Below are 27,579 nucleotides of genomic sequence, written 5' to 3' on the forward strand. Positions count from 1 at the left end.
GGCACTTTACAGTGCCACAAAGCATGTTTAATTGAACATACTTTAGTAGTACATTCAGTACAAATTCTCTCCACAGCATTTATTCATGCATAACATGTACTGTATGTATGGGACTGCGCCTGTAAAAAAGCACATTCATTTTTTTCATCTTTCCATCTTTAGGTGTTTTGCACAAAGTTTTACCACACCAAGTCAGATGGTGTATAGGTCTCAGATGATCAATAGCGACTGAGAAATTTTTTTTTTTAGTGGGTCCAGACTCAAAGGTAATAATTGAATTAATTTAGTCAGTCATGATTTGTTTATTTCTCTGAGTGAAATTGACAGTGTTTTTGTTATTCGGTGTGTTATCTTTGCTGCAAGCAGACATGTATTACTCACATAAAAAACATCTAAAAAGAGCTTTCCTTTTAACAGACAAACATAAACATAGGTACAACTGTTGTGAGTATGGTATGTTAATCAATAACAATGATTTATTCAATAGCAATGTATGTAGTGTGAGGATGCGGATGTGTATCAGGGAAATTGTTAATAGAGATAGTTGTTCGACTCAAGGAGTACAGGAAAGTAATAAAAAAGAGCAATATGTCTAAAATGAACAAACCAAATCCAATTTTTTTGTTTGTTTCTTTCTTTTATCTTTCTCAAGTAATTTCATTTTTGTCGGTCTGAGTTTACGGAGGGCATCTGAACCCTGCCTTAGTCGGTTTCCTATTTTGTGTTGTCTAAATGCTGCCTTTGGATCAACGTCTTGAAATAGAGTCCAAAAGGATCAAGTATGTGTGTGTGTGTTTGGCCTGCCTCTGCAAAGGCCCTTACAGAAGTTAACTAGCGTGGCATTGACAAAAACTGCGGTCCCTTTGGCCACTGTGGGTGTACAAAAGAAGCAGCTTTGCACTGGGAGCTGGCACTGGCTCCCACACACACAAACACTCTGACACACACTTCCACAGACACACATGCGTTCACACTGAGACTTTTATAGCATCAACAAGGGGAGTGTCAGAGTCAAAACATCAGAGTAAATGTTTGACTCAGCTCAACCCCTCACAGACACTTTTAATGGAGTATGCTCTCCACCCTTCACCCAAGAACGAGACCAGATGGAGTTTAGTACAACATCCTCTCTCTCTCTCTCTCTCTCTCTCTATCTCTCTCTCTCTCTCTCTCTCTCTCTCTCTCTCTCTCTCTCTCTCTTTCTCTCTTTCTCTTTCTCTCTCTCTCTCCCCCCTCTCTCTCTCTCTCTCTCTCTCTCTCTCTCTCTCTCTCTCTCTCTCTCTCTCTCTCTCTCTCTCCCCCTCCCTCGCTCTACCCCTCTACTTCTCTGAGCTAAAAAGTGCTGGGAAGGGGAAGTTAATGATATAAAACCACCACACTGTCTCTTTAAGTGGGGATTACAGAAAAAAAGGAAGTGGAGAGGCCAAGGGAATGGAGGGGGCTGTGGGGGAGGGGGGTCGTGAGTGTAAAAATAAGACGCCCGGCAGGAGCGGAGTTGCAAGGTCACCTCTGCTGTAGTGTCGGGCCTGTCGGATCGAAGGCACGGCGAAGGGGCCGCTGAGCTACGGACCGGTCTCAAAGGAATGCTTCCGGAAGATCTGCTGCCATACCTGAGGCAGACGCTCATTTATCTGGAATGCCGCGCTCCGACTGCTAACGACCAGCTCAAATTGGACTATTTTTTCCCATTTGTCAGCCAGCCAGCTGCACTGGCTCGGCTGCGCATCTGTGCGGAGGGAACGGCTTAGGACAATGAAAGTTACATGTTCATTTTTCGAACTCTTCGTTGTCTCCTCTCTCCCTTCCTTTGTGGGGGTCGTAGGAGGTTTTGTCGGCAGTGAAGACAGTCGGTCATTCAGTCAAGAAATGTCTGTGTAAGATGAAGCTGGCTTGCAGGAAGCGAGCCCCTCTGGCATGTGACAACGTTGTTTCCTGTGACATGGTCTCAGCACAGTGGGAGGTCCTCTGGGTGACTTGTAATCTTGTTGTATGGTAGAATATTTAACTTGTGGGTGTTTTTCTGTGGTGGCTGGGTCTGATGTCTTTCTCAGAACAATCACATCTTTGCTGGAATGTAAGCCCTACAGGACTACCCAATCACATTGGAACATATATATTCATAACAGTGAATCTAAATAATTGCTCTTGATTGCAACATTAAATATAAAGAACTAAACATATCACCCTCAACAGAGTTTACATCATTTTGTTCAGCTCTAGTCTGATCAAAACATCTGTAAACGTACTTACATCACCAATGTAATAAAAATGTGATGGTGAAGCTAACCAAATAACATGTCTATTTACAGACCTGTACTGCTTCATGAAACAGGTCATTGACAGGCAGAAGGCCTCTCACACATAATTAAGTTAGCCTTGTTAGACTCCTTCGTTCCTACCCCACTGCATGGCCAGATGTTGTGGTCAAGCTCAGCACCTTTCATGCTGTCACCAAGCATCACCTTTCCTGTGTTTCCTTAGTAAATGCAGTCACACATACATTGTATGCATGTGTGACTGCCCCATGTGGCCCTATGTGTATGAGAGAGAAAAAGACAGAGAGAGATAGAAATACCTAGGAAGCGAGAGAAAGAGAGAGAGAGAGAGAGAGAGAGAGAGAGAGAGGGGCCCCCAGTCCATTACCAGTAGACATATGCTCCACCATGCTGTCTTAGTGAATGAAATAGTAGTGGTACTAAAAGGTGTCAAATAGGGCATTGTCTGTGTTATTGCACATCCTTTCTCGGGATGTTCAGCATATCTAAGTTTGTTTGGGTGATGCAACCTTTTTGCAATAGCCTTGAAGTTGCATCCAATCCTTTCATGTGATCTTTGTAGCTGTACTTTAGGATGTGTTCTATACATAGTCTTGAAACGGTTCACCTTGGTGAAAGCTACTGCTACATGATTTTATGTATACTGTTGATGCATTTGGAATAGACAACAAAACAGATATACTGTACCTGTACAACATCCGGAAATGATATAAAACAGGAAATACTACTCTTACTCTTAACCAAAGCAAATGCATAATCAATGACTCAGGTATTTAAAATTCCCGCCAGACTATTCCACTACAAAGGTGACAGTGATCCAACTAGACATAATCTGTTGACCTTGCTCAGTGAAAGAGCAACACGTTAGGGCTGAGAGAAAAACTATAAGAAAACCTTCCCTAACTGCTGTGGTTTTGGCAGAAGCTAGTCAGTCTGACAAGGTGTGAAAAGAGTCATGGTCCTCTACTCTATGTTTCTCAGATTTCAATTTGATGGACTACCTATAGAGTAGGGTGCTGTGCTCTGGCTATATTACAGTATAATTGTTGTTTGGTACAGAAAGTACAGTAGTATTCCTCTGTCCATCTAAAGGACTTACATAATTTAATGTTTTGCCCACCTATAATTCAAACTGAAGCCCAGCTCATGCGCTTTCTGTTCTACCGGGTTTGTACAGAATGGAAAGTATAGTTTTTCTTAACATGAGGATTAAACAGGTGACTCAAGTTTGCATTTTTCACCTCCTCATCCTTGCGGTGTGGAATGGTGGGATGTTTAGTGACAGGACGGCTAAAGCTCCTTGCATGTCAGCCTGTGGTCAATGTTACAGGAAGTGACATGCCTCATAGGACAGCATAGCTAACAGCTATGCTGTCAGCATAGTGTGGGCACATTAGTTGTGTGATGTGTGATGACAGGCAGAAGCCACTGGACACACCTGTAATGTGGCCGGCCTATTCTGGAGAAGCAGTAGAAATGTTGTTGCCATTGTTGTTGTATTACATGTGATTACTCCATCTTGGTATCTAATTACACCGACTGTGACATATTCCGAACGATGGCAAATGATGCACCTTAGAGTGTTTTTCCTTTCAAGTTTTTGACTTTTACTCCTTTTTTTACTCTGCTTCCCACAGTTTACCATATAAGCGCAGCTAGTTCTGGCAGGGCAATCGGGCAGCGCGCGTCATTCATTTATCGGGGACGTAAGGCATCTTACTCCACCTTCCTTTACTCCACCCACTACCACACCCATGTTAGCAGCGCTTATCCATTGGGCCATGTCCGATAAGGCGTCTTTAAAAGATGCGCGGATATGCACACACTCACCCCGGTCGTTGTACGATCAGTGCTGCTTCCACCCTCCACCGTCCCCTTCTAGGCAGGGAGTGCTTCCCTTAGATCATCCACTCCGCCAAAGTAAATATACCTGTCCATGTCATGTAACAATAAATGCTCAAATCTAATACGTGATTGTCTTGACTGAAATTACATTGTTTTTATTAAATGAGAGAGAGAGAGGAGAGATGAGCAGTGGCTAATACTTATTATTAATGTTAATTAAGTCAACATGCTATAACTCACCAGTACCTGTGGCAAGCACAGGGGATTGACACCAGCCTGACTATACTGTACCATGTCATAACAAGTGTATTTTACAAGTTACCCCTATTAGCTTTGATGTCAATAACAGTAAAATACTTTCAGATATCAATTAATATCATGTAAATCAACACATGCTAACTTTCGACTGGAGTCATTCTCAGACTTTCTTAGGTTCACAGTAAAGGGCAAGATTTTTTTACATTCTGTAGGTGTTTACCAAATATTTCTGCACAACAAGTGAAGCAGAAACTTAATTGTAACTAATTAGCTCCCTAGAGGTTTAATTGGATCTGCATTCTTTATTCCCCAGTTTACCTGCAATATGTAAATCCTGCCTCTGTGTTGTGGAAAAAAAAACCCAGTAGGAGGGGTGGAGAGATGAGGAATGTGAAGTTGAATTAAGTGAAGTTGAAATCACTCTGTAACAAGCTTAATTTTTGTCGTGTCTGACTCTTCACTTTCCCGGCACCCTTGAGCATTTCCAAGCCTGTCTAATTGAATGTGCATGCAGTGCTGTTAGAGAGGAGAGCTCTCATCAGGGGTCAGGTAACAGCAAGGCTTTGTAGCTTGTTGAGATGAAATAATATCAAAGCATTGAAAATGACATTGTGGATGGTGTCAGCTAAATGTTCCGAGACCAATCTTCACCTGCCCCAAGACATTTTTAAGTAGTTTGGACAGTGTTGTAAGCAGGCAACAAAGCGGCATTCCTTAGAGGGAGAGATGATGTATAAAGAGGACAGTTGTTTCGTTTGCATGATTTCACCTGAGAAATAAAGGCTGATACCCCAGCACAACCATCTGTCCACCTTGACTTTGGAATAAACTTATCTAGGCTAGGACCCTCTGTATTCTCAAGTTCAACCATGTTTTCCTGAATTGGGAGTTGGCCGCTGGGAGTTTTCTCATTTTCTCCTTTGGATTTTACATTAAGGGTTAAAGGGTTAGGCAAACTATGCTGAGCCTAAACAGGATATTGGTTCTGGGAGCTTAGGAATTCCCTACCAGAGAATACAATGGCGGTACAGTCATCCCAGAACCTCCAACAGCAACAATTGTCTCCATCCTGTTTTGTTTCTATAGAAACTCAATTTCTTTACTTGGATTGTGTTAGTCTGGCTTAAATAAATGCTGTAGAAACTAGATGCAAGATCACCAAAAGCCAGTCTCACTACAATCATAGCGTCTGTCTAGGATTTGGTTTGGGACCAGGGAACTCAACAAGACTTTAAATTTTTTAAACGGGAAACATTGCATAGACTTGTACTGTAAGTCTTCGATCTATTTTTAGTCACATGGCAGTTTAACCAGTCGTCTGTGACACTTGTTTGTAATTACGGCAGTGAAACATGCAGGACAAAGAGAATATCATAGAAGCAAATGGAGGGAGCAAAAAACAAACAGGGTGTGGAATGTTGAACTCAGAAGCAGTTACGTCATCAGACTTTTCCATGTGGTAAACTGGCGCTCCAGCCCGGGGTTCCTGGTTCAATAGAGCTGGCGTTTCTGGCCATGAACTGGCAGTAATTTTAGATAAAACCAATAAAACATTTCCGTCTGTTACTTGAAAGTTCACTTACCAGTTTAACTCAGTCCCTAAATACATACAATATTTAATTCAAGAAAAGTAACCATTTCCAATTGGTGTACTGTACAGTATTCTAAAAATGAAACTAATTCCCATACTAGCCACAGTCTCCCAAAATTTAGTTCAGAAGACAGAGTTGAGAACATGTAATATAGCTGATGAATGACAGTACCTTACCGTTGAGCCGACTGTTTAAGAACAGTTCCAGCTTGACAAGCCAAGGATGAAGGTGAATGTTTGGGTCGTGATTAGCCTGAGCCCCAAGTTCACACATATCAGATTATTGTACTGAATGTTTAGTTTTGTCAGAAAATATATCAAGTTATAAAAGTACACATTCAAAAACATGAAAAAATAAAACTGAGCAAGCCTTTTCCAAACACTGACAATTTTTGCACTTCCCTCTTTGTTTATAGATCATTTTGTGGCATTTGCCTTTGATAGCATATCTTTTTTCTCAGTCATGTATAGTCTATGCCATACTGACAGCTAACAATGGGTTTCCCCTCTCCCGGCATGACAACAGTGCTGGACCAAAGGGTTCATGCATAATGCAGAAGCTGTAAAGATAGTGTTTCCAGAGTGCACCACATCGCCTTTGGAGCAAAGTGAAATATAACCTGAATTTGACATTTTCTAATATCCTACACCAAACTTTTTGTTTCAAAAAGATAGGGACAGTAATTGCTACACCAGAAGAAAGACTGCCGATTCTTCTGGGTATTGTGGGTGACTGCAGGGACAAGGCGAGATTGGAACACGGTAATTGCAAAGACAAGGGCTGAGAATAAATGGAAAAATAGTTCTTTACTGTCAAATAGAGGAAGGTCAAAAGTACAAGCGTATGACATCCATGCATGTTACAGCATATTATTCACAGTGTACACAGGGGAACTGTATCTTTTCTTAGATATCCAATTCATCGCCTTCTTATTTGACAGAGAGAGGAGATGATCTCTGCTCAAGCCTCGCCAGCTACACTGCTGTAACAAGATGTGATACAAGATGCATCATGTCAACAGCACTAGGTCACACTGAATATCAGAGCGGGTTACTATCCTTTCTCTTCTCCTCCATCCATTATTTCTTTATTTGATTAATGCCCCTTGTGTGTTGTCACAATGCTTATACATTTCCGGCAAGATGAAAGACAAACAGCTGCAATTTATTTCTCCAGATTAGATATTGATCACTGAGGTGTCAGATACCTTCCCTGAAAAATGAATGTTGAATGGTCCTCATCACATTCTTTTCTTTTTCCAAGTGTCCCCTGAGGAGTGTCACTATGGCAATTATTGCATTTTGATGATGGGAGAATGACATCAAATACACTTTGGTGCAAATATACCTCCTCTAAAGTAATGATATCCGCTTCTCCTATTTCTCTATTTGGACGTATGGTTGTCACTTCATTAAGAACCGAATGCTGTAGGATATTTCAAAAACCACGAAAGCACAAAGGGATGAACAGCAAAAGATTAAACTTGGAGCTTTTTGTCCGGCTATCACAACAAGCCTTCCCCGTATCCTAATGATACAGACGAATGTTCTCAAGATGAGACTCACAGTAATCAGTGAAACAAGCTGAAAGTTCATCTTGAGATCCAGACTTCTTGTCCCTCAATCTAAATAAAGTGCTCGAAGGAAATGAAAAGAATGAATGTCCCAGCCTCATGCGTGGACATGGGGCTTCTGGTAGCCATGTCTCAGTAATAGACTGTTAGAGTAGAGTTTTATGAAGATCTTAAAGAGAAATGGCATTCCATATGCTCAGAAGGATATGGAAGGCTCCTTGCTCTCATTGTGTTGTCTATTCACATTTGGAGAATATCCGATGATGACTTCATTGTAGGGAATGGAAGGATGCCCATCTGTAGAACAGAAAGTATAATGCAAAAGAGCCTAAAGCTATAGGGACCGACATTAAACAACAAGTTATCATTTGTAATTAAGTCGCCTGCTCAAGGGGATGTTGTCATATGTTGTTGTACATATTTTGCCATTTCAGAGACATCACATTTCAGAGAGCTACCACATGGTGGTATGTTGTTGTCAAGTTTCACACAGAACAGTGTCAAACATGTTTAGTTTTGATTATAAGATATCATGGATTATATATATTATAATATTAAACAAGAGTGTTACCAATTTTAATGAGCCTCTGATAAAATTCCAAAGACTGTCCTGTAGGAAGGGGGTAAGATTATCATTGGGTAAACAAACAATTCTGGCAACATCATATTCTACTGTTAACGCTAAGGCTATGAGACTATGTCATTGTTGAAATTCTATCTGCTGGAACTTTTATATTTCTATGGGAAATTTGAAGATGAGTCGGTTGTGTCATCCATAACCGTTCCTAGGATGTTTGTGTGTCTGTCTCTGTAGGGCTTCAGTTTTGGACCAGTCTTTCTCTTCCAACTCAGATTTCTGTATTATGAGCTCATACATTGTCACGGTACAAACAAACAATGCTTGGTGCTTATAATTGCTTTTTGTGGATGTGCATACAGTACTTCAATAAAATCAAGAATACTGTGAGTAAACTAGGGCAACTTGTATTTGTTATTAATTTTACTCTAGATAGATAAATACAAACAACTAATTATTTGACTCTTCTTTACATTCTAAATCAAGTTTCCTTATGTTTTCATGTTGGGAATGTAGTCAGGGCAAGCTGTGTTGTTCTGTGTTTGGTGCCACTGTGGCAGTTGGGTGTGAATTATTTCACAGTTTCTGTCAGGAGAAAACAAAGAGACAGAAGAGGGAGGCATCAATTAGCTACTCCGAGGGAAAAAGGAAAGCATCGGAAACTAATGAGTGTATTGAGTTTACCCGCTGGTATATAATTTATATCTTGTTAAGTCATCCATCACTCCTTTGAATACAGTAGATACAGGTGATATTATCTGCTGTGTACTGCTAGGTTGATTGCATCTGTTTACTATTAAAGGCTGGTATCCTGATCACACTGACTCGGTTTCAAATGCACTGTTAGTGTAAACAGCCATGTGTTTATTCGATTCATCTCCAATGTCATGCATAAACTCCCCCATCATCATGTGCTGCTTCGGGGGTTAAATAAGATCCCCCCTCAGTGGAGATGCAAGGCTAAGACTGCTCCATGAGCTCTGCTCTGACTCAGAGAGGCTTAGCAGGATCTGGCTGCTCTGACTCCAACATCTGCTGCCAGGTTTTCTATAACTCTCCCCCCCTAACCCCCACTCTTACATTGTCCGACTCCCACAATGCCTCATCCATGAACCTCACTATCACACATGGTCTCTACCTGTATATGTATCACACGAAAAGCAGAAATCAGACGGCAGACACATTTAAAATGTAACATCAGCTGTTGTTTTTCCATGTATTCAGCATTAGATGAGTCATGCCGTTTACAAAGAAATGGTTGAATGATAGCATTCCTACATACTCTTTCCCCTAAAACCCTAGATGTCTGACACTTTCAATTATTTATTTATTTATACACCCCAAATTCGTATTCAGACTCCCAGTTTAATGAATAGCATCATTATCAACTTTAAATATTTAATTCCCTCTGCTTTATGTCTGCTTCTGAGGGAAGGAGGCTGGTTGAGTTCAGCCCCAGCCCAAGACTACTGCATGCCTCCAACTCCAAACCCAGCCTCAGCCCCAGCCCCGGCCCTGGCCCCAACCACAGACTCTGTTTCTTGCCAAAGCAAGAAGACTCTGTCTCCAGCCCTAGCTCCAGCCCCGGCCCCCATCGGCCCTGTCGATGTCTCTGGCCTAAGCCCCATCAGTCCAGCTGCAGCTCCACAGAGTGTGAGTGCCCTTGTGATAAGGTGTGAGGCCTGTCTGCCACTGACTGACAAGCTTGCTCTCGCCATGCCAGTGCCTGCCGCTTGATAAGGGAAAATGTCAGCGTGATTTTAGGAAATGTCATTTATCTGGGCTCTCTGGCCATGTGAGTAACCCAGACTGATTATGGTTTGTGGACATTTATATCATTGTGGGGTGCCTTGTGAAATTGTCGAAATGTTTTTCCAAGATAGGAGAGCTTAATGTCCCTCCGGTGTAATGGATTTGATTTAGCTCTCTCACCTTTTCTATGTTAGCTCTTATTGGAATGGTGTACTTATTTTGTATCCTGCTGCCTTTTGTTTATAAAGTATACATCCCACACTATCGAAGGGGCTGGAGTACGGAGGGGTTTCTACTTGAGGATTCAGTTGATGCCAAGACAAAGACTTCTTGTGCGCTGATGTTATGCAAGATCCACGAGTTGAAGAGTGTGTTTTGTGATGAATTCAAAAAAAGAAAAAAACATTAATGTGCCAATACGTGTCTTAGTCAAAACGCGTGTGTGGGCTGTCTGCTTGAGAGGGGACATGTTTCAGTGTTATTTAGAAAGACAATCCTCTCCAAAGATGAGTGGGTTAACAGAAACCATTAATTGGTTTAGAGGTATTCATACACTATACACTCAATTTCCGGCTTAGCTTCAAGGCTGAAAATGCTTGTATTCAGATGTATTCAGCAGCTAGTGCTTATTTTTCCATGCAAACGATCTCGCAGCAAAGATGGGCTGTTTAACATTGCTTTTAAGCCTAGGTTTTGATTTTGAGGTCCAAGATGAAGCAGAGCTGAGTTTGTACTCACGTCATCACTTTTAATGTCGGATTCAAAACCCAAGCTGTCATATATTATTCAAGGAGTCTTCCTCTTTTCTCTGAAGCACTACAGCACACTACTGTACCTCTGCTTGCTGCAATCTTCTAGGAGCCATCCATTTTGAAGAGGGTACATTATTCAGTACTGTATATTTTCTCTTTATTGTTGACTCAAAGTGACATTTGTGGGACACAGTGATAAAGCAATCCTTCCTACTGCTCAAACAAACTCCACAGTCTATACAGAATTTCCCATTTTTCCTTCACTTCACATGTTGGAGGGGCACCAAGGCTGCTCAACCCAAAGTAAACTGAGACAGAGCGAAGTGTCTTTAACACTGACTCCATGACATCCTCAGGGGAGCATAGAGACTCTGTTGTCCTGTCCCCTACACTCTTAACCAAATGTATTGCCAGTCTGTCTGCGGAAACCTAACAAAGACCGAGGCCCAGTGTTTGCTGTGTATTTGTCAAATCACACACACCTGTGTGTTTCTTCTCAAGATAAATTCTAGGAGTGTTTGGTTAAGAATAAATAGATATCTGTGCATTCTTGCAGTGTCTCTGTTTGAGCAGTGAGACCACGAATGAGCATCCTACTCACATGGAAAGCAGTAGTGAAAGCCGTGATAAATTGCACTCTTTGTTGACACCTTCATTGGGTTATTTATGGCTCATTAATTGAAGTAAAAAGGAGACTTGTTGGCGCAGCGGGGGAGAGTGTGGTAGGCCTCCTTAGCTCTGCCTCAGAGCGGCCCACAGGGCTGGGAGAGAGGGTGGAGGAGAGAGACAGTAGAGGAGAGAGACTGTAGCGTCCTGTTCTACTCTCATGTCTGTCTGTTTCCTGTTCGCTGTGAGACAACGCATTCATCAAGGGCAGACAGTGAAACCAGGAAGACAACCATGAAAAGCCAGCCCCCATCCCATCTCTAGTCCTTCTTTCAAATTTAAGCCCCTTCAAAAACCCAAAAGGCTTTTCTTTTTTATTCTAATCTCTCCTCCTTGTGTGTTCTGTTAGTCCAGGGAGAGGTTTAATCATGTTTCTGTACTTTTGGTATTGAAATGGATAGAATGTGAACATTTTGGGAGCTCAGAATCACATAGAACATAGCTGGACAATCTGAAATGTTTTGTAGCTTACTGTAATTGCCACATCAATTCACTGGAAACTCCATTATGCAAAAAAAATTATAAATCAGAGGATACTGTATATGCAGATCTTACTTCTGGGTAAAAATTCTCTATAGGATACATTCTCAGTCTTTTGATATCCCTCCAATCAAATTTCAGAGATGAATCTTCTCAGGATAGAAGTGCTCCTCAGACACAAGCTCAGAAACACACTTGATTAACAAGTGGATTAAGCACGCTTGTTTCATGCCACGATACACCTCAGAGCACTTCAAAGGGCCAGTGGAGTCCGTGAGGTGCAGTAATGAGGGGTTCTTGTGAGCTTGGCACAATTTGTGCCCTCTAGTCATGTGAACCTATTCATTTCCTGATATTGTAGTCTTTTTCTGAACATGGTTCTTCCCTATATCGATCCATCCCTCATTTCAACTGGTTAGCTTCTATGTTCTTGCAACACTTTTTTTTACTAGTTTCACCTAATGCATGTTAGATGGGAATATGTCTAGAAGTCACATTTCCCCTGTCCTCTTATTGATACTATGTTTTAATCATTCTGAATGGCAAAAACTCTGGTTCACCAGAAGAGGAGAGGGAACCTTTTAGTTTTGATTGCAGACCTCATTAGGGCCTCCATCCAGTCCTTAGTCATATCCTTGATCTGCTTATGCCTGGGCTCATCCAGCACAGCTTCTCTGGACCACTGCTGACATCTAACTGCTCTCAGAGCTGCAAGTCAGCTTTCAGTGACGCCTATGTCCTCCAACACTCCTCGTCTCTCAACACCCAGCCCTCCCCCGCCCTCCGTCCCTCCCCCTTGTCTCAGACGGGCATGTCTGAGACTGTCAGCCACTGGTCCAGAGTGAAGTTGGGGAAGGGGCTCAATTTTCTAAGTACCCAGGATGTCCTCCTGAGAAGTCTAGGCAGATTTATTCCCTGCTGTGGGAAGGCAAGTAATAGTGAGCGGAGCATCCAGTGCTGCAGCATATTCACATTACTCTTACATTTTTATTATTTTGATCTGGAAAGCACACGAGAGATAGTAATCTACACTTCAATTACTCTCCAAAGCTCATCAGATGTAATCTGAAATGGTGATATAGTGTGCTTTGAGGCAGCCCAGTGAACCTGTGTAACAGCACCTAGAGAGGTATTGCCTCAGCTTAGGAAAGAGAGAGAGAGCGAGAGAGAGAGAGAGAGAGAGAGAGAGAGAGAGAGAGAGAGAGAGAGAGAGAGAGAGAGAGAGAGAGAGAGAGAGAGAGAGAGAGAGAGAGAGAGAGAGAAGAGAGAATTCTGTTAGTTGGGATCATTGGATAAACTCTTTTCGTTGTAATTTTGAATTACAATGAGTGTGTGTGATATTAATAAGGGCAACTGTAAATAAAGCATAAACTGCTGACCTAACAAATAACAAATTCTAAAATACCGATTTATTAGTTGGAAATAACCCGAGTGTTGGATATTCTGTCACAATTTCCATATGTATGCATTACTTGTGTCAACTTGAGTTCCTCATGATTACCAGCAGAGGGCTGATACTTAACCTATTCTGACATTTTAGGGCTTTTGTGTTTAAGGAATCTGCTTTGTTCTTTGACAAGAGTCTAAACAATGTAACCATGTATGTATTCAAATTAAATCTGATTACAACAATGAATAGATAGCCATGTGTGTATTTTTAAATGCAGATAATGAATGTATGTCTATTGTAATATATGTGCATAGATATATCAATGGATAACGTCTGTTACTGTAATTGCATAATGTACTGTATGTGTTTCTGTAATCTCATAAAATGTGTTTTTTTCTCTTTTTCTTTTGTGATGTTGCACTGGCTTGCTTGATGCTTCATAATCTCAACAACAGGTATGTTTTCTAACCCTAACCCACTGAGTATAACAACCCCCTTTTTATATACACTGTAGAACCACACCAAGACACAGTATTTGTGTAAGTCAATTAGTGTACCATAACAAACATTAAACCACGGTTTTGGCTTCTCAATATACTGTACATTATAGCCATAATTTATAATATGATCAAATGCACTTCTGTGTAGCTGGACAACCAGACAAGCAAGGTAAGTGAACTCAAAATACAGGATTGTAATCAGTAAATGTACAGAAATATGAATCATTGTCAACATACAGTGTGACTACTCTTTTCTCAAACATATGAAAGAAAAACCTCAATTTTCCTTCATCTGGGAATTTTTCTCCTGAGGGCGTATTAGTGTGTCAGTCTTTCCCCAGCTACTCTGCTGCCAGACATTGAACACCAGCTACAGTTCCTGTGTTCTTCCACTGAGTGGCAGGTATTCTGTTCTAATACTGCCCGCCCACTAACTTATGAAAATCAAGATGGATGGCTAGATTCCATCGTTCTTATCAGGCCTTAATGTACAGTTATCCACTGACAGATATTTTTCCTGGAAGACGAAATAAAAGTGTCTGAAAACTGAGCCGGCAGGCATAGAGGCAGTGCAGTCTAGCCACAGCCATTTTGTTTATTTTGTAGGAGTCCTGAAGATGTGGACGGGGGTCTCAGGTAGTGTACAGGCCCTTACCTGAACAGTCATCTCAGTCTGTCACCAGGCACACCGAGAGAGACTCTCTCCTCCTCTCTCCCTCAGCTCCCTCCCTCACTAAAGAGCCACTCAACATCCAACATGAGCTCATCAACACAATGTGCTTAGTTGTCCTTTTAAAAGCATGTGTCAGGTCTCAAGTAGACACTTCTCTGCCTCCTTTTGTGCTCTGACATAATTACCGCTTGTTCTCTGCCTCTTGTTTGTTCTCTGACACTCTCCTGCAGAGAGACTGATTGGCAGCAGTGTACAGATGTTCAAAGGGTGGGGTATTTGTTTGCATGCTAAAACTCCACTCCAAGCTCACTAAGGCCCTCCCTGCAATATGAAAATGTTGTATGAACTGAATTGTCCTCGGTTTTTAATCAAAGAAATGATCGAGACAAGTAATAGACTGCTCAAATACATTATAGGTTGATGGATGAGGTGGTGGTGTATGTTATTTGTCTTTTTTTGACTGTAGTGTATGTCATCCACTGAAAAAAAGTGCCTTGATGTTTGAATGTGTCTAAGTATGTGAAATCAAAATATATTTACCAGCCCCATTTCATGCAGTTCAGGTCTCCAGAGTGCATGGCTGTCTAGATGACTGCTTATTGACAGACCTCCAGCGTCATGAGAATCGCATGTTCTTTGGATCTCTGATACTCGAGCAAATGTGATCCTCTCAGATGCTGCTGTTTGAACTTATTTTGATGTCCCTGAGCATTAAGGGAAGTGACAGCTTACAAATAAATCCATAATTATCACATCTGAAAGCCACCATCCTAAACTTTATTAGCATACCCAGCACTGAGGGATAGGGTAATACACCCGGAGGGTCTCTCAGTCTGGCAAGGTGGAGGCTGTCATCTCGTCAGCCTTTGGGTCTTTCTCAGAACCCAGCCGAAAGAAGAAGGCAGACGTGAGTGAGACAGTACTGCTCTGTAAAAAAGGCTAAATGGGCAGGACAGACTAAGGTTCAATGGAGTACAAAGAAACTGAAGGACAAGATTGTTCTCATTGTGTTTGCGCTGTGTATTTCCCCACAGAGCAAAGGCTGCCAAGGCCCCACGGGCTTCATTTCACCCCTTCAAAACGGAACATATTTTTTTGAGTATCCTGAAGATAGGAACACAATGACTGCCTGTAGAATTTAATCTTAATTCTACCTTGGAACACAAAAGACTAATCATGGCCATCACAAAAGCACTGTTCCGGCAGCCCACTGTGTGATAGGGCAGGCTCAGGAAGCATAAAAGCCTGCTCCTCCAGGGGGATGGAAGGGAGGGAGACAGGCCAGGAGAATGGGCCATGGCGACATCTAGGATTACGTCTCTCCACTGTTAGGAGAGCAGTGGCCTGCAGACACACCTGTCTGTCAAGGAAGGTCGGAGTAAGGACACAGTCGATTAATTTATTCTTCGGTGCTCATTCAACAGTTCAGAATCAACAGTGGACATGCAGGAGATATTAAATGAGGTGAAAATGTGTCGTGGAACTTCATTTATTCAGGTTTTCCATTACTCGCTGCTCCACATCCTCTATAGGGCACTGATGCCATTGATGGATCTGTGGAACAGGGTCATGTTTATCCAAAAGCTTGGAAGAAATTAAATCTGCTAACCCTTTTTCTGTCGTAGGAGAGAAGTGTTTTCAGTGGCTCCCTTACTCCACCTCCTGAAGATATTCCCTTCAGAGTCACATCCCTCAGCACCTCCCCAAAAGGTGCAGCTACAGCTCATCTAATTGGTCGCTAGGCTTTAATTAGCCTAGCTCTTTTGCATGGCTGCCATTAGGAATTCAAATGGGGTGGAGTGAAAGCTGACATTTTACCCTCACTCCCTTTCTCCAGAATCCTTCCCTGCCTCATTCATCTCATCTTCATTTCCCCAGATCCTGTTTTTAAAGTTTTATTTAGGGTGTCATTTATTTAACAAGGGATTATTTATTTAATGCATCAAATCATTCTGGAATGAATATTTATATATTTGTGGAGGCTTTAAATATTTACATGGTCTCTCCACTACTGGTTTGGAGGCACTGTAATGAGTGTTGTTTTCGGATATATGAGGGAATAACAAGACTGGTTTCAAAGTGAAAAGCCCTTTGAATATATTTGAACTTAATTGGAGTGCATTTATTATCAGAGTTGATGCTCTGATCATAGTGTAATTGGAGGTAGATTATGGAGACACTGGCAGCAGTGATGATTTTTCATTTGGCTGATGATATTCATTAGAATGAAAATGAATGATTCATGTCAGGGGTGGCGTGCAAAAACACTAAGCAGAGCCAGGACCTTGTGTCACCTCTTACTCTGATGCACTCGGAGATACCTACTGGACCACATTCCAATAATCCTCAAAGATGCTTAGCTATTATCCATTAGCACCTTGTTTTATTATTTTGGTAAGGGTGGGTTATTAAAGACGCTGGATCATTCATAGGCCCCCAGATTGGGAACCAGTCAATCGTTTCCTCCTTGGTTGTTCCAGCCGGCCCTCACATTGTTAGGTGCTGGGAAAGCCAACACTCTAGCAGTGTGCGTTCAGTACTGCACAGTATGGGGACCCCACCACTCTGTCTCCATACATCCACATCCGGCCTCAGATGAGCCTTATTAACAGCAGCTGCAGGCGCTATCAGGAGAACAGAAGAAGGCAGACTGCGTGACTGGTGAACCAGGGAAAGCCTCTACTCTAGAACCCCCCAGATCCTAATGACTAACCAGAATGAGGAGAAAAGGAGAGGAAGAGCCTGATTTGTTCTGCATGCTAAATATGGCCTGTAATCTTTATTCCTCTGAGTGTCTTATTAAAAGTGAAAGGAAGATGAAATCCCACCAGCCAGGCCATCCTTTCTGCTGTTTATTAGAGGGGTTTTTCCCTCTGTTAATATTGAGGTTATGGTAACCTTAGCGGTGATAGATGCATCTTCTGACTTGAGGTAATAATAGCAATGATGGATTCCCACCTGAACCCTGGAGGTGTAATCTAGCAGGATGGGGATGATAAAGTGGCAGCGAGCGTCTGAAAGATGCACCGAGAGGCAGCTTCCATCCAGCAGAGCTGTTTATCACCCGACAGACAACATTGTCTTGTCAGAATGTATGATGCCTCCCCTAGTCTCTAATTCATCATTCATTAACTACTCTTTCCCCAACTCTATCCATCTCTATTTGTTGTTTTTATCAGATCTTGGAAAAAATATAACGACTGTTGCACTGTATGTAAGCTTTGACAGAGGCATGGGACTGACGTGTTCAGTTTGCGCTTTTCACATTCACTCGTAAATCTGATATCTAAAATGTATCCATGGAATTGACACAAGCAGCACGTCATCACTGCTAAGCATATGTACAGAAGGGTAGTTGCATGGTTCTTTTTTACAATATGCTTGACCAGAATTATTTGCCTAGTTTGAAGATAATATCTCCTGTTAATGTCCTTAACACAATGAAAACAGATCTGGCAGTTTCAACAGATGTCTCAAAATACTTTTTCACATTTATACAATAGTAAAATATGGTCTGCAGCTACATCGTTCCGGCCTGTTCTCGGCTGCAGAATATTTTCCACTGGTGAATTATTCGTCACTTGCAAATGACCAAAATTGATGGCTAAAGACTGAAAAATTGGATCAGCATATTTTATGTTCAGATTTGTGCATTCCAAAGCGTTCTGTACAAGCACTAATGAAGCTCAAAAACAAGTGGGAGTCCTACATAGTTTTTTTCCTAAGCCCACACCTCTCCTGTTGTAGAGGTGGCATAGCTATTATTCCATTAGCTGGTAATTAATGAAGCTCATTTGTGTAACTGTTATTAAGCCCTTTGAAGGATTGTTTGTGTTCAGATGAAATGAAACGCATCCCAGAAGCCATCCATTGTGGCGGATAGATTAAAAGAGCAATAAGGCTCTTTGAAAAATGTTATTTTATCGGCTGTAATTATTCACTGTACCTCAGGGGCAGCAATGACAGGAAAACACTGCAGTCCTCCTTCATGTTGATATCCTTTTTTTAGTCTAACTACCAAGGGAGTACACTAAGTGTGATTTATTCATCCCTTGACCAGTAAAAGGTGTCAGCCAGGTGAAAATGGATGCTGGGAATATTGACAGTAGAAATGGTGGTGCGGTTGTCCTGCTCCGTCACAAAGGATAGAAAGAGAGAGGCGAGATAGGGGGGTATTGTGTCCTCTATGGTATTTGACGTGTGTTTGCTTTGTAGGTGGCTATGTTGTTGTTCAGATTATACACTCAAACAAACAGTACTGTACCTATTGACTCATTTAAAATGCCTTGTTAAGATGTCTTGCATTTCCTCATTATATAAAATGTGTACTGTACAGTACTTCATGTTATTCCTCTTTTTTTCTGTGGGGGAGGTTGATTGATCTCAAGGCTAATGTATATTTTTCAGTTTCTTATATAAGCCACAAGCCTGCTTTTTTGTAGATTATATTATAAATGTGTTTTTTTGGCCGTTGTTTAACTATATCAGGAGCACAGTGGAGACATCTTAGACAAGGATCTCATTTCCCACATGAACAGATCACATTGTCTCTTTTGTTAACGGTTTCTCTCTGGCAGTGAGGAGAGATGCAGCATTTTTTCAAGGGTTTTCCTTTTTGAGGAAAAGGGGGAATGGAGAATCAAAAAGCTGTGTAGTTTCTGAACAAACACCCACATTTCCAAAGGAGATGCTGTGTAAACCAGCACTGCCATTCGAAGGTTTCCACTGGAAAAGGGGAAGAGCATCTCTTTGGGATTTATATTTAGCATTTGCTATGCTACTTATGAAATATTTTATAAATAATGTGAATATATCAGACAGGGAAAGCACTGTCGCAAGTCATTCCATATGCACTGCCATAGCAACAAGGCGTTCCGCCTTTATCTGTTTAGAGCCCATGATTCTTAAACTGTTCATTGCCCACGTTTCCCTTTTTAATCAGGGAGTGTTTGGGATCCCCTGCAGCGGGGATCTAGATAAAAGGATTAACTCAGCCTCAACTAGTTAACCACATTTAGACTTTGCCAGTCAGGCCCTCAAAATGAAAATAGATGGATGTGCAATACCTATGTGTCTTTGTTTCAACCATAAATCATGAAGCAGCAGCAAACCATCTCCTCTTGGTCTAGGTGGCTGACCGGATAGAGCACATATGGGCTGCGGCCTTACTGCAGGGGCCTGGGTTTGATTCTGGCCCATTTCCTGCATGTCTGTCCCTGCCTTTCCCTATCCAATAAAGCAGTAAATTGAAAAAAATATATCGAAATATAAAATAAAACAAACTTAACCATCTCCTCAAGTAACTGTTTTCAATAATTGCAGTTCATCAGTAGAACATATTATTATGTTTGACCATATATATACCATAAATATTCTCAGGTTTATGTATTGTAGTGTGATTTTGCATTTCAACTGATTTAATGCAATAGGTTGTATGAACTGTTTAGTTGCATAACAATAACACATTATAACACATCCTTGCAACATCTTGTCTTTCAAAATTGCGAAATTAGTTTTATATCTATTTTCTAAATATTATGCAGGTTTCTGTACATATAAAGAATTATTAAAATAACTTAACTGTCTCATCCTCAAAATAATTAGGTTTACTTTCTATTAGGTATAGTGACTTCTCAAGACACAGATTGCTCAAACAATGCTACTATACAGTACTGTAAATGAAATCATGCCAGTATCATAACCTTGCCCCACCAATGGGTTGGCTAGTTATATAGATTTACATTTATATAGTTTGTTACATCCAGATGTCTTCATTAATGTGTGGCTCCAAAGGGCTGTGTCAGTGTGTCTGCAGCAGGCTGGTCACAGCACCCCTGGCTGCATAGAACAGAACAGAGGGTAGTTGGCTCTTTTGTCACTGCTGTTAGCATTAGCTAGAGATTTGCATATATTTATCTGGGAAGCATTAAAGGAATACAAAAAAGACTAATTCACTATAGAAGGTCTCCCTTTCAAGATTAAAAAGATCCTTTAGAAATGTATGACTGCTCATGTAGTTTTTATTTCGTTTTTCTGTCACTGTCCCCACTCCTTTTGTAAAAGGCTTTGATTATCCACCAGGTTGGGAAAAAAATCATGTAAAGAAAATAGAAAGAAAAAAATACAGCTGCCAGTTTTGCTAATGCAACGTAGTGTTACAGACGCCTGCCTTTCATGGCAGGACTCCTTTGTTCTTTGGTGAACTTAAACAATAACTCTGAGCTTGCACAGTGCAGATGCCTGAAAATGTCATTCTGGTTAAATTACTTGATATGATGGGTAGTTCAAGTTATAATATTGACAGTTCAATTAGACTGTGTAATCCGACGGTAAAATAATACCCTGAATTGATATTTCTGTTAAAATTGCATTTAAGACACCTTGTTGGAACGTCAAACGATGTCCTTGAGGATTTCTGTTGAAAATGTCTGTTTATGCGCTCTCAAACCAGATATTGATTATGTACAAGAATACAACCGAAACAGACCTTGAAATGATCGAAAAGAAGCTCTAAATTGTCTATAGTATAAATTGTAAAACAATATAAAGTTCAAACTTTATTTTTCAATAGAGCTACTATTCCAGTTCAAATTTTCTGGATTTGAGTCAAAATATAATGAATAATATTGTATTCAGTTTCATATGGAATGTGTCTGTATTGTTTGGCGTTCTTGGGTTTTCCACATCCTCCCATGCAGTGCTGTGCTTTGCCTGTGTGGGGGAAGATCGGCTTTCGGTGAAGAGCATGCTGCCATCCGGCTCCTGCCACGGCACTGGCACACACACACCTGGAGGAGAGCATGTGAGCAGCTCTCCTGGAGGAGGTGCCCACAATGCTTATCACTTTGACCTGGATTCTGGGACGGTGGACAATTTCCCAAACAGCTGGGGATCAATCAAAGCCCACTCCAAATGTGCCACCTGCCACTTTTACATTAAGAAACATGCTGTTCAAAATGGAGCATTTTCACTTGGTATTTTTGATTATTTTACAGGCAAAGTTGGCCTCTTCATGCGTACAAAAGTGCCAAATGAAACATCCCCCCCCCCAGCACCTCCCCCTCTCTCCTGGGCCGGGTAAGCTGCTATGAGGAGGTGGAGATGGGGGCAGGTTTGGATTCAAGTCTGGGCATACAGGGAAGACAAGATATAGGATTTATGTTTGAAACCGATATTCTGCACCCACCTTTTTCTCCTACAAGGAGCTCCACATGTGTATTTTTGTTTGAGCATATGTTCATGTTTTTACACTGTTTCATGCTCCCCAAATCCCAACACCTATTTTTACCTTGATGCATCTAATAACAACCAGACATGTACAAATGTATCATAGTGTAGTAGATTCTCTTTTCCTGGTCTCATTACTCTGTCCACGCCTTGACCCCATAGTTTAGGCTGGAACAGCTCCAATCCCAGCAGGTGTCAATGTTACATAATCAGGAGCTACGACCAGAGTCGCTAAGACAAAGAGAGAAAACATTGAGGATCATCATCATGCCAAGATTGCTACTATGTGGGCTACCTACACTGTATTGTATGTTTCCCAGCCAAGTGGTCTGTGGATGGGAGTTTTCTGTAAACAGCTGTGAGAAGGGAATCAAGTATTCAACAGGTGCTATTAATAATGCTTGAGCTTACATTGAAAACAGGTGTGGTAATTGCTGAGTGCTACCTTTGTCCTGCACCTGTATGAATTCAGTGGTTGCACCTGTTTGAATTCAGTGGTTGAGAAGGACAAAGACCAGACAACTGACTAAATGCTGAGCAAATTCAGACACAGCACCACAAGGTGCTGTCATAGCCCTTACTTACAATTTATGGTTGTTCTATTTGCAGAAGAGGCTGTTGAAGCTTTTAGCAGCCACTTGATTGTTTGATTAGTTGAACATTTGGCCTTAATAATGTATGAATATAAAAAATATGGGCTAGGAGTTCATGGTGACACACCACATTTGTATTCCATGCCTGTATACTCCTTTAAATTATAGTTATAATACCCTTTCTGACATTTTATCAATGACAAGTATATCAAGTATTTTCCATTGTCCATTGGGAATATATTTATCCAACTGCATTTAAAATTAATAGTGATTGTAAGTTACATTTCTGCAGTAAACAGTGGAGTGAAAACCTTCAATATTCCTATTCCCCCAAACCACACAAAAAAGCAAAAAATGCCCAGTAGTGTTCATTACATGTCTGTGGTTGAACATAAGTTATCATTACACTCCCCCAAAAAGGAAGAAAAAAAGCAAACATTTCCTTTGGACCACATGTAATTTCTTTGCTTAGAGCGACCTCACAAAATTGCACTCCCAGAAAAACAAAGAAGAAAAATTTAAACATAACAATACCGAACAGATGTGCAAGAGAGGTATTTGGAGCTCTCTGTGTTGTTTTAGTTTGTCCCCTAACTTGTGAACCCATTGAGCTCGCTACTCCCCATCTGTTGGGCAGTGTCGGTCCTCCAGAGTAATGTTCAACACAAGGCCAGCAGCAGACCACAGACTTGCTACATATGCTTTACAAACTGTTGATGTTGGTCAGGAGAACATACATAATAATCCAGATTAACCAGGATAATTAGCTTGTTGTGAGCCATTAATTTTGGCAGGTGAGGGGGCAGAGGGGGGATTAAATAATGTGTCCGTGTCTTGTGACACGGCCCTAAAAAATGGGCATCTTTCCAACACCTCATTTCAACTCTTCTAATTGGCCTCATTGTAGATGAAAAATTAAATGGCTGGTCTGGCTATTAATGCTGACTTTTATGGATTGGATGCTGCTGTACTTAATATACCAACTCAGTTGTCCCTTTTATTCCTGGGCAGTGTGTCTGTCGACCAATGATGTATGGCAGGAGGAGGTAACTCGCTGGAACACAATGGGGTTCCAGCCCATGTGAAGCTGTCTGGCTTTAGTCCAGACTGGGGAGGAGTGAGCAGGCAGAGAAGCACTGTGTCTTCCACTTCCTCTGCCTGCCAGTTGATAAGAGTATGCAAGTGGTGGAGTAGGCAGCTTTGGATTTAGTATTATGAGTTGTTAAGGATCCATTAGTACTTATTGTGTTGTCTTACTTCATCAGAAATTAGCATATCATATCATGTGTCAATCTGTTATAAGGGAGAAGACAAGGTGACTCTGGTTTTTGGTGAGTGAGAGCTCTGTGAAAATGCTGATAGGAAGCTCTTTCTCTATGTAAGGAAAGGGCTCTTAGCTGTGTTTCTGCTGGGGGAGGATGTGACTGGATTCTGCCTTCAGGGATTTCATTGGCCAGGGACCATAAAGCCTGAAGCTGCTAGCTAGCACAAGCCCCCTGAAATATTCATCACATAACTTTGCTCTATGACTATATGTTTTAGCAGATGGTAACATTTTTGAGTGGAGAACAGCGTTGTAAAAGGAATATGATTTTTCGTTTCTATGGGAACAGAGAGAGTTGAAGATGTGTCATGGTTCGCTGGTTGGCAAAACTCTGTGGGCAGGGTGTGTGTGTTGGTGTGCTTGTGTTTGTGAGTGTTCGTGAATGAAAGTTGGTTTGTATAAATGTGTTTAGTCATAGGTCCTGCAGTCACTTATTTGCCAAAACACTGTAAAGTATCTTGAATTGCTAAGTAAAGTTATAGCAGTTTCAAGAAAATATAATTTACAAATAATTTACAAGGAAACCCACTAGTTAATTGCATTAAATAAAGAAAATACAAGGCCCTGTCAAAAGCTGTATTGCAATTGTGCTGGTGTGTTTGACTCCATGAGGGTACTAAATAGTTGCTCATTTCACAGTGTCTTAACTATGTGAAATGAGCAACTATAGTACAGTATGAGTCAGTTGCATGATCGCTCAAATTCACATGGAACTTTAAATCGAGGATCTGTTGATAAAGTCAACAACACTAGCAACTTATCTCTTGTGGTTTTGAGCAGTATTTCCAAATGATTGCTCTCCCATTTGAGAGGAGCTAATTAGATTGTGAGACTTGCATGATATGGGGTCCTGCACATGAAAGCCTTGCTGTGGAGATGAGTTGTGGTTGTCTGTACCCCAGACAGAGCTGATAGCACAGCCACTCCTTTCATTCCGCTTACAAAAATCGGATTCTAATTGGATGTCTGATTTTAGCGACTTAAGGAAATTGCCTTTTGAAATGTAACAATGTAAGTGATCTTAAGCGACTCATTTCTCACTTGCTGCAGTCAACTTGCAACCATCATCAGGCAGTAATTGAAAGGTCCTACTTCCGCCTTTAAACCACTGACCCTTCATCTTCTATCACAGACTTCATTCATAAGCAGGGGAAAGTGCCAGTAAAGGCCCATGAAAAGAGCAAATGAACAGAATTGACAGTTTCACTGGCTAATAATTGTTTCTGCAGCTTTAGCATTTTGGTAACCCTATCATAAATGAATTATTAAAACACAAAGGAATGTTTTTTAATGTTTGTTTTTACCTAAACATGGAAAAGTCATGCCAATAATTGTTTATATCATTTAGTTGAGTTATGCCTGCATCATGCATCAACTTCTTGGGTGTTTCATATGGCATCATCAGGTTGATTCCAGAGAGACTCTCACCTCAGATTTTTTGTTAGGCCAATGTTGTCTTTTTGGTTCTGAAATGCACACAAGTTCGTTTGGAAAACAATTTTGTCTCTAAGTTTGTCAGGAAATACATACTATAGGCAGAATGCACCCTTTCATGCATAAAGTAAACTTGAGAAATCTACCCATTAAAGTGGCATGTGGTGTGCTTCTCAAAAATTCCACTCGATTCCACACATCTGAGTCATAATTGGGTGTGCTTTGCCTTCGGAAAGGGCATAACCATTGTTATCTCACATATATATTGATTTATTATTGTTTATTTTCGCGCCCCTAAGGCTCAGTCAATATTTGGACTACATAGACAACGTCGATGTCAAAAGGTTCGTCTTGGTTCCGATTGCGTTGGTTCTATTGGGATTTACGTTCCGTTGCACGGTTTAGGTTTTAATTAAGTTTTTGTGGCAAAAGTGAAGCTAACGGTGGCTAACTTGCTAGCCACAGACACTGACGTCACTAACGTCACAAAAACATGTGTGACTACCTCTGGCAGAACATTAGTTTAAACGATTTGTTGGTGAAATTATTATTACCTATGGTTTCAAACCAGTGTAGCTCACTGCAACGCTGTAGCCTAGTCTAGTAGCTAACAAAAACCTCTCCATAACTGTTTACATTAGGAAGTCAAACGCCGGCACATGTTCGGCACTACCCTTACTTAAATCAAAAGTCTTTCAATAGGTGAAACTATCTAACTAGTGACTACTAACCTGAACTCCATTGCCACGGCCTAAACTTTGTCAATCTGTTCATGAAAATAATTCATTTCAGCCTAGACCGTACAACCGAAGTAACATTAAATCGAATTCAACCAACGCAATCGCTACCGAGACGAACAGTCTAGTAGTAGTTGTACAATTTAACGGGGCCCGCTTCTCTACACAGGGCTAAATTGCATTTTGCCTTGTTACTGACAATGATCGCTACCACTGACATTTTTATGAATGAGTGATTTTCCCCTAAGTAAATGTCAAGCTTATTTACGTTTTTGGGGGAACATTTTCAGTTAGCAGATGGTACTATTTGAATCGCGATTCCATCTGAGATAAGTACTGCTGGTAACGTCGTTGTTAAAATAAGCTTCAAAGGGGGTTCTTTATTAATGAACGAATGCAATATGAGTAGGCTAAATGCCTGAAAATATGCCGAGAAGGGAAAAACTTACAATGACGTTTAAATCATAGAGATTAGGTCAATTTTTACACTGGTCTGCCAATTTGTTTTGATTCAAATATGAGGTAGCTGATCACCATTCCCTCTTACAGGGGGAATGAGAAGACAAGTATTTCATTCTACCCTTCACTCTTAGTTTTTGAGTTGTAAATGCGCAGATTTTATGCAGATTTTATGCTTTTAAATCTATGTAATCTTTATAAATAATAAGTAGGCTATGCATTTTTATATAAAATAAACAGAAATATCAGTTGTAAAATGTAATTTAAATACGCCCCCTGCAACCAACGCAATCAAGCACACCCTACAATTTCCCCAGAAATTGTATCCTCTCTAGTTATTTCTGTTTTACAAACACACACTCACACGCTTTACAAATATCACAGTTATAGCTTGATACCTGCACACCGGACATGTGCCCTTCTGCTGCACTTCCCAGACGTAGAAGAAAACTCAACATATCCACACAGGCGGAGGCTAAGTGTAGTGTAGTGTGCTTATTATATTCATCAGTTTCTGTCTGGGCAGTCGTGGCCCAATGAAAAGCTGCCTTCAGGGACATTGAGTGATTCAGACCACTCAGCCTCATTATGGAATCATATTAATATTTAAGGAGCTGGAATTGAGGAATAAAAAGGGTAATTGATAGCATCAGAATCAGAGTGTTTGAACTCTATTGTAATATTAAAATATTTCAAGTCATGCTGCTTTAACATGGGCAACACATGCACCTAAACAGCATTATTAGACGTCTTTGATCCCAATGGAAACTACAGCTGTGTGTGCCGTGTTTTGGTTGTGAATGGTACACTCAAACATAATTACAGTTATAAATTACAGACAATGGCTTTGCGTTGGAGCTCATTGTTCTAGTGATTTATCAGCTGAGGTTAAAGTCGTGCTCTGCATTGATGAGGCTCTGATAGTGGAAATGAGCTGTTAAGAACAGGAAGAACATTCTGAGAAGCAGGGATTTAGATGAGTCAATGTTTCACTGATAAGGGATTCAGAGGGGGTGTGACTTGTAGGAAGGCGAGTCTCTCTCCTCTGACTTTGTTACGGTCTCCCGGGGTTTCCTCAGGTCTCAACAGGAGTACTACACGTCTCTTCCCCACACTGTCGGCTCAAAGAACAGGTGCACACATCTGTGTATTCATATTCCTATGTATGAGTTACTATGCGTAATGACTGTTTGAAGGGCAGATTCATCCCATAAAATTGATTGTCTTGCTGTAAAATCAGCATGTCTGGAAATCAGCTGACTAGATTAAACAGCAAATGAAAAGTTGCGTATTAACACAAAACTGTAGCTAAGCATTTAATTATAGGGACAGGATAGGAACAATAATAATGATCAGGAATTCTTATCTAACATGAAAGACAAATGCAGATGCATATAGGACTCTTCTGCATAATTGCAGTCTGTGGAGTTGCACTAATTAAGTAGTACTGTACCGCAATGACCCGACGCCT

The 27,579-nt window shown here is 40.9% G+C and overlaps 1 protein-coding gene across 2 annotated transcripts in view; it reads left to right on the top strand.

Moving 5' to 3' along the window:
• roraa (RAR-related orphan receptor A, paralog a) overlaps nucleotides 1-27,579 on the top strand; it is a 160,715-nt gene that overhangs the window by 42,194 nt on the left and 90,942 nt on the right. Inside the window, exon 2 of one of the 2 annotated variants that reach the window (XM_047034161.1) lies at nucleotides 13,810-13,830. The exons of the other annotated variant lie outside the window; for it this stretch is intronic. Coding sequence (XP_046890117.1) covers nucleotides 13,810-13,830 — 21 coding nt within the window. The remainder of the gene's footprint in view (nucleotides 1-13,809; nucleotides 13,831-27,579) is intronic. 2 annotated transcript variants of the gene reach the window in all.

Source organism: Hypomesus transpacificus, chromosome 14 (genome assembly GCF_021917145.1).
Source record: "Hypomesus transpacificus isolate Combined female chromosome 14, fHypTra1, whole genome shotgun sequence".
Taxonomy (NCBI): domain Eukaryota; kingdom Metazoa; phylum Chordata; class Actinopteri; order Osmeriformes; family Osmeridae; genus Hypomesus; species Hypomesus transpacificus.